Here is an 8,680-nt window from a genome sequence, read left to right on the forward strand (position 1 = left end):
AGGTACCAGTGGGTAACAATGTACTAACAGCAGTGATGTTGGCTGACAGGTACCAGTGGGTAACAATGTACTAACAGCAGTGATATTGGCTGACAGGTACCAGTGGATAAGTGGGTAACAATGCACTAACAACAGTGATGTTGGCTGACAGGTACCAGTGGGTAGCAATGTACTAACAACAGTGATGTTGGCTGACAGGTACCAGTGGATAAGTGGGTAACAATGTACTAACAACAGTGATGTTGGCTGACAGGTACCAGTGGGTAACAATGTACTAACAAAATTATGTTGGCTGACAGGTACCAGTGGGTAACAATGCACTAACAACAGTGATGTTGGCTGACAGGTACCAGTGGGTAGCAATATACTAACAGCAGTGATGTTGGCTGACAGGTACCGGTGGGTAACAATGTACTAGCAACAGTGATGCTGGCTGACAGGTACCAGTGGGTAGCAATATACTAACAGCAGTGATGTTGGCTGACAGGTACCAGTGGGTAGCAATATACTAACAGCAGTGATGTTGGCTGACAGGTACCAGTGGGTAGCAATATACTAACAGCAGTGATGTTGGCTGACAGGTACCAGTGGGTAACAATGTACTAGCAACAGTGATGTTAAACCATACCCCCGGCCGGGATTGAACCCGCGGTCATAGAGTCTCAAAACTCCAGACCGTCGCGTTAGCCACTAGACCAGCTAGCCACAATAAGATTCATCCAACTAGGTATATTTCTACACCATAGGAAGGTTAGCACAGGCACCTCTGTGACCACAAATGCAAGTTTTTACAGACGAATCTCCAGCTAGCGTGGCCGTGACGAACTCTAGCTCAAGTCCCTTCACTGCCGTCAACATGACTCAAGAAATCGTAATGACACTATTGCAAACAAACCACACCCCCGGCCGGGATTGAACCCGCGGTCATAGAGTCTCAAAACTCCAGCCCGTCGCGTTAGCCACTAGACCAGCTAGCTGGAGATTCGTCTGTAAAAACTTGCATTTGTGGTCACAGAGGTGCCTGTGCTAACCTTCCTATGGTGTAGAAATATACCTAGTTGGATGAATCTTATTGTGGCTAGCTGGTCTAGTGGTTAGCGCGACGGGCTGGAGTTTTGAGACTCTATGACCGCGGGTTCAATCCCGGCCGGGGTGTGGTTTGTTTGCAATCGTGTCATTACGATTTCTTGAGTCAACAGTGATGTTGGCTGACAGGTACCAGTGGGTAGCAATATACTAACAGCAGTGATGTTGGCTGACAGGTACCAGTGGGTAGCAATATACTAACAGCAGTGATGTTGGCTGACAGGTACCAGTGGGTAGCAATATACTAACAACAGTGATGTTGGCTGACAGGTACCAGTGGGTAACAATGTACTAGCAACAGTGATGTTGGCTGACAGGTACCAGTGGATAACAATGTACTAACAATAGTTATGTTGGCTGACAGGTACCAGTGGGTAACGCGCTGATAGCTTCCAGCGTGTACATCGTGGTTGGTCTCAGCATAGACAGATTCGTGGCTGTGTGTTTCCCACGGAACTACCGTAACCTACACAGCCACTACGTCGCCTCCCTCAGGATCGCTCTTTCCTTCATCATGGCCTTCATTATGTACATCCCCATGGCCTTCCACAGGATGGTGGTCCCTGCTGCTCCTGCCTACCCTGGCAGGTACCTCATCAAGGAAAACCTGCGGGTAGTCTCTGCCAGGTGGTTCCTGGTATACGAGTACTTGCTGGAGATCTGTGTCAGGTATGTCAGTCACATTGTTATTATATTCAAAAAGGTGTCTTGGACCCTCAGTGATTATGCAACATACGGGTTTAACAAACATTTTCTCGGTAAAGTAATTCGTTCTGTAATTTTGCCATAGGCTAGGTGACCCACATGGGTTTAGTGGAAGGAGCATCGAGCTTCCACAAGTACGAGTAGCTAACGAGAGCTGGAACCTTCACTGTTCCTTGTGATCCTTGACTCACATGGGTTTAAAGGTTGTTATTCTCTGACTGTAATTTTAGCATTATTTATGTCATTCTGTATTTATGAAATTCTATATAGGATCCATGTTATGAACTGCAACAAGGAAGCAGAAACAGTCTAGTCTCCACCTGGACTCCAGGATACGATGTAAGTACGAAGTTGTAGGACTCACGAAATCGTAATGACACGATTGCAAACAAACCATACCGACGGTCTGGAGTTTTGAGACTCTCTGACCGCCGGTTCAAATCCCGCCCGTGGTATAGTTTTTTTTTTTTTACCAAGTTGTAGGTTCTAAGACATGAGCTCCAACAATGGAACAGTGTGTGTGTCTATCCAGCTTAAGGATATAGATTAAAAATATAAAAGTGACACTAGTTTAAACCTTAGAACTCAGACAACACAAGAACTGATCCCAGGTTCTTCTGACCAGAGACACTAACCATTTAACTCTTCATATTCAAATTCAAAGAATTTATTTCTTTGCATAATATACAATAAGCAGTTTACATGTAGTAAAATATTGTTAAGCAGAAAATAGCCACTAGCATATATAAGCATTTCCGATGAACATAAAAGTATATTATCTAAATGCTATAAGTTCGGACCAATAAACGCCTATTAGGAAGCTAAGATAGTTTATACCTGGCTATGGCGCCGGCCATAAAAACGTATAAAAACACCATACCACGGGCGGGATTTGAACCCGCGATCAGAGAGTCTCTAAACTCCAGACCGTCGCGGTAGCCACTGGACCAGCTAGCCACAATAAGATTCGTCCAACTAGGTATATTTCTACACCATAGGAAGGTTAGCGTAGGCCACCACTGTTACCACAAATGAAAAGTTTTGTTTGCAATCGTGTCAATACGATTTCGTGAGTCATAAAAACGTATATTTATGAAATGCTATAATCTGGAGGCTAGACCTTCCGATAAGGAAGCGGAAACAGTGTCTGCCCGGCTACATGGTGCCAGGCCAACACGAACTATATTTTATGACAAATACGATAACTGATCCCCAGAACTCTGTGACCAGAGACAATACTTCTGCCATTTAACTCTGTGAGTGTCATCAGTGAGTTTAAATCAAGGAGCATCAGGACCCTGACAGCTGTTGTCACACCGTGGACAACAGCTGTCATTATTATTATTATTATTATTATTATCAAGGGGGAAGCGCTAAACCCATAGGATTACACAGCTCCTGGGGGGGGATGTGGAAGGCATTCAGGCTTAATTCGGGGAACTGGAGCACAGATCCAATTCCCTAAATCAAGAGCCCCTCACCATATCAAGGAGGGGACAACAACTGTCAGAATGGTTAAGTCTGACCTGACGACCATCACAACCTGAGAGATTGACAGTGTACCTGTATGGTCCTTATGGGTTTAGTGCTTTCCCATTACCATAATAACTTTAATGTTTTTCTGTGCTGTATATAACCAAAATAATCATATACACAACAATTATAGCCTACATAACAAAATATTACATTCATAAAAAAAATTATGTATCAAAGAAAAAAATAATATTCATGAAAAATAATAAGTACAAGAAAAAAAAACTCAAGCATAAACTACACAATATATAGAAATGTAGAAAAGATCCTGGAAAATTTAATAAAACCACTGCGAGGAGTTTTATTTATGACATTTGTGAATGCATAGTGTTTGTGTTTACGTTCCCGTTAATTTTATTATCCTGTTACTTGCATAATACAATACACAAATCAAGGGCAGAGCCACACGTGTCTTGATAATTTCAATATACATGTTTGATTACTGTTGCTGGGAAGTCCGAACAACAGAAATATTAAATATTTCAATACTGGTCTCAGTGGCCTTCTGATAACGAGCCTTCTTACATTATCCTCTATAATACTGACAACCTGGTTACCAGTGTATCCAGACAACCTGGTTACCAGTGTATCCAGACAACCTGGTTACAAGTGTATCCAGACAACCTGGTTACCAGTGTATCCAGACAACCTGGTTACCAGTGTATCCAGACAACCTGGTTACCAGTGTATCCAGACAACCTGGTTACCAGTGTATCCAGACAACCTGGTTACCAGTGTATCCAGACAACCTGGTTACCAGTGTATCCAGACAACCTGGTTACCAGTGTATCCAGACAACCTGGTTACCAGTGTATCCAGACAACCTGGTTACCGGTGTATCCAGACAATCTGGTTACCAGTGTATCCAGACAACCTGGTTACCAGTGTATCCAAACAACCTGTTTACCAGTGTATCCAATCTGGTTACCAGTGTATCCAGACAACCTGGTTACCAGTGTATCCAGACAAACTGGTTAGCAGTGTATCCAGACAACCTGGTTACCGGTGTATCCAGACAATCTGGTTACCAGTGTATCCAGACAACCTGGTTACCAGTGTACCCAGAGAACCTGGTTACCAGTGTATCCAGACAACCTGGTTACCAGTGTATCCAGACAACCTGGTTAGCAGTGTATCCAGACAACCTGGTTACCAGTGTATCCAGACAACCTGGTTAGCAGTGTATCCAGACAATCTGGTTACCAGTGTATCCAGACAATCTGGTTACCAGTGTATCCAGACAATCTGGTTACCAGTGTATCCAGACATCCTGGTTACCAGTGTATCCAGACAATATGGTTACCAGTGTATCCAGACAACCTGGTTACCAGTGTATCCAGACAACCTGGTTACCAGTGTATCCAGACAACCTGGTTACCAGTGTATCCAGACAACCTGGTTACCTGTGTATCCAGACAACCTGTTTACCAGTGTATCCAATCTGGTTACCAGTGTATCCAGACAACCTGGTTACCAGTGTATCCAGACAAACTGGTTAGCAGTGTATCCAGACAACCTGGTTACCAGTGTATCCAGACAACCTGGTTACCAGTGTATCCAGACAACCTGGTTACCAGTGTATCCAGACAAACTGGTTAGCAGTATATCCAGACAACCTGGTTACCAGTGTATCCATTATTATTACAATCAAGGGGGAAGCGCTAAACCCGGAGGATTATACAGCGCCTGGGGGGGGGGGATGTGGAAGGCATTCAGGCTTAATTTGGGGAACTGGAGCACAGATCCAATTCCCTAAATCAAGAGCCCCTCACCAACATCAAGGAACCTTCCTTGAGGGGACCAGTGTATCCAGACAACCTGGTTACCATTGTATCCAGACAACCTGGTTACCATTGTATCCAGACAACCTGGATACCAGTGTATCCAGACAATCTGGTTACCAGTGTATCCAGACAACCTAGTTACCAGTGTATCCAGACAACCTGGTTACCATTGTATCCAGACAACCTGGTTACCATTGTATCCAGACAACCTGGATACCAGTGTATCCAGACAATCTGGTTACCAGTGTATCCAGACAACCTAGTTACCAGTGTATCCAGACAACCTGGTTACCAGTGTATCCAGACAAACTGGTTAGCAGTGTATCCAGACAACCTGGTTACCAGTGTATCCAGACAACTTGGTTACCAGTGTATCCAGACAACGTGGTTACCAGTGTATCCAGACAACCTAGTTAGCAGTGTATCCAGACAACCTAGTTACTAGTATATCCAGACAACCTGGTTACCAGTGTATCCAGACAACCAGGTTACCAGTGTATCCAGACAACCAGGTTACCAGTGTCCAGACAGTTAACACACACTTATGGCAGACGGAAGTGAGGTGGATGTATCCACACGTCTCCCACACTGCACTACTCCTCAGCTAATAATAGTCTCAGTTCTAAGTTGCATTACATAATATACCATATTATTATTATAATCATGGGAAGCGCTAAACCTGTAGGATTATACAGCGCCTGTGGGAGGGATGGAAGGCATTCAGACTCAATTCAAGGAACTGGAGCACAGATCCAGTTCCCTAGATCAAGAGCCCCTCACCAGCGATGTCATAGACATCTCCGCAGTGAATCAACCTGTATTCCACACATCCGTCTCTGACAGACAATTATCTTAGAAGCAAATTAAGGAATTTCTTGCAATATATCTTTTTTAGAATATTTTGCAAATAACTTTTCCAGTATGAAGAAATAGTAAGTATTTATTCAAACTTAGACATAAAGAAATCCAACTTCGAATATCTTAAAAAGACAGAAAGGCATAGTGATCCCCGGCGGGATCACCATCTATCCTTGGAGGAATGGCAAGCTCTTAGCATGGGACTATACCTGTGTGTCCACACTGGCAGGCACCTATATCCATCACAGTGTGGGGCGAGAGGGAGGAGCTGCTGACCACAGGGAGGAGTACAAGATCAGCAAGTACAGGGACATAAGCCAACAGTATCAATTTGTCCCAGTGGGATCAGAGACCTTGGAATCATGGGGAAAACATGCCACACGTTTCCTTAAAGAACTGGGTTCCAGGCTCATCGACACCACCAGGGACCCAAGGGCAGCCACTTTCATATTCCAGCGCCTCAGCGTGGCCATCCAGAGGGGAAATGCTTGCTGCATACTTGGCTCGCGTCCAGCCTCGGAGGAGCTGGAGGAAATTCATGATCTTTAATACATTGTACCATTGTATTCATGTTTGTGTTTTTCTGCACATGTATTCTGTTTATCAATAAATGTTCACATAGAATATAAAATATATAAGGAGTGGTAGGTGAAGAAAATATTCAAACAGCTCCGGGGAGAACCTTGAGTTTTCCCTGAGGTACGTTTATTGTCTTCTCTAAGGATAAGGCTCCCCAGTCCAGCTATATATATATATATATGGTTGGAGACTTCAGCGTTTATATGTCAGTGGCGCCTTTTTGGTTAACAATTGTATAATAAAAGTGTTGTCTGCAGGTTTGCCCCGGCGATCCTTCTAGCAGTGTTGAACACTTGGATTATCATCGAGTTCAAGCGAATCAGCAGACGTCGTCAGCTCTTGTCTAGGGGCTTCAACTGCGAGGTGTCAGCAGTCCCCTCTCAGTCGTACTTTGAAGGTAACCCAGTCAGCACTGTGGTGAACCACTCTCCTGTTATCGGCCAAGGTGAATCCCTTCCTGATCCCACCAGAGCTTCTAACACTGCTGCTCCAGATACTGGAACCATAAACGTTACTTCCTCTACTACACGAACTACGAATATTGTTGATAACACCAGTTCCATTTATGATACTGGAACCTCAAACATTGCTTCCTCTACTGCAGGAATTACCAATGTTGTCAATAACACCAGCCCCATTTATGATACTGGAACCTCAAACATTGCTTCCTCCAGTGCAGGAGCTGTCAGTGCTGTCAATAACATCAGCCTCTATCCCAGTGCTTCCAACAGTGCTACTTTTGATATTGGAGCCAAATGTATTACATCGTCGTGTGTGGAAACTAGCACTGCGACCCCTGGTATGAGTGCAGTGACCACACCAAGTACTGCTGCCACATATACAGTTACTTCCTTCAGTGAAATTTCACCGTCAAGCCAGGAAAGTCGGATGGAAAGTTCACTCAGTAAGGTCTCATGTCCTGGAAATGGGTATAAAGCCTCACATAATGGAAATGGGTATAAGTATGCACATCATGGGAATGAGGATCAGTATGCACATCATGGAAGAAGGGATGAGGCAGGTCTTGGTGAAGGAGAAAGGCAGAGCACACGGAATTCATCAGCCAAGTCATCCACACGGAGCAGAGACAGGACTGAGAACATCGGTCTCTCGACAATCAACGTATCAGGTAAATGGTTTTTCCTTCTCTTCTTCCTTCTTGGTGGCCCTTTATGTTCTCTTGTAAAAATGAACACTTATTCTTATTCACGTTGTTCATAGTTTTGTTCGTCATCATTAAGAATCATTTTATTATTAATATTATTATTATTATTATTATTATTATTCGAAATGAGTGATTACAATTTTCGTTGTTACTCTTTGATTGTCATTGTTGAAGACAGTTCCCCCTCAAACTGTTATCATGTTGTTAGGTAAGACTTATGTGCAACAGTTACGTGTCTTTATTCCGAAACGTTTCGCCTACACAGTAGGCTTCTTCAGTCATGTACAGAATAGTTGGTAGTAGCAGAAGACATGTGAAGACGATGTAATCAGTCCATCACCCTTGAAAACGCACTTTTGAGGGGCCCAAGACTGTTCAATAGCCTCCCAGCATGCATTAGGGGGATTACTAATAGACCCCTGGTTGTCTTCAAGACCCCTGGTTGTCTTCAAGACCCCTGGCTGTCTTCAAGACCCCTGGCTGTCTTCAAGACCCCTGGCTGTCTTCAGGAAGGCACTGGACAAGCACCTAAAGTCAGTACCTGACCAGCCAGGCTGTGGTTCATACGTCGGTTTGCGTGCGGCCAACAGTAAGAGCCTGGCCCTGATCCATCATGACGCCTGGTCACAGACCGGGCCGCGGGGGCGTTGACCCCCGGAACCATCTCCAGGTATACTCCACGTATCAGTAATAATGGGTACCTGGGTGTTAGTGGACTGGTGTGGGTCGCATCCTGGGACAAAACTGACCTAATTTGCAGGAAATGCTCAGCATAACAAGGTACTTTCTATATAGTAGTATGTCACTGATGTCAGCTATGGTCTGTATACCTTGTACATGTACTTGTATGCATTGTACATGTACTTGTATGCATTGTACATGTACTTGTATGCATTGTACATGTACTTGTATGCATTGTACATGTACTTGTATGCATTGTACATGTACTTGTATACCTTGTACATGTACT

General features: G+C 44.1%; 1 protein-coding gene across 1 annotated transcript in view; it reads left to right on the forward strand.

Moving 5' to 3' along the window:
• LOC138853715 (dopamine D2-like receptor) overlaps positions 1-7,766 on the forward strand; it is a 183,927-nt gene extending 176,161 nt beyond the window's left edge. Inside the window, exons 3-4 of the mRNA XM_070091953.1 lie at positions 1,451-1,755; positions 6,803-7,766. Of these exons, the coding sequence (XP_069948054.1) occupies positions 1,451-1,755; positions 6,803-7,766 (1,269 nt within the window). The remainder of the gene's footprint in view (positions 1-1,450; positions 1,756-6,802) is intronic.
• The last annotated feature ends 914 nt before the right edge of the window (positions 7,767-8,680 follow it).

This window comes from Cherax quadricarinatus, chromosome 38 (assembly GCF_038502225.1).
Source record: "Cherax quadricarinatus isolate ZL_2023a chromosome 38, ASM3850222v1, whole genome shotgun sequence".
NCBI lineage: Eukaryota > Metazoa > Arthropoda > Malacostraca > Decapoda > Parastacidae > Cherax > Cherax quadricarinatus.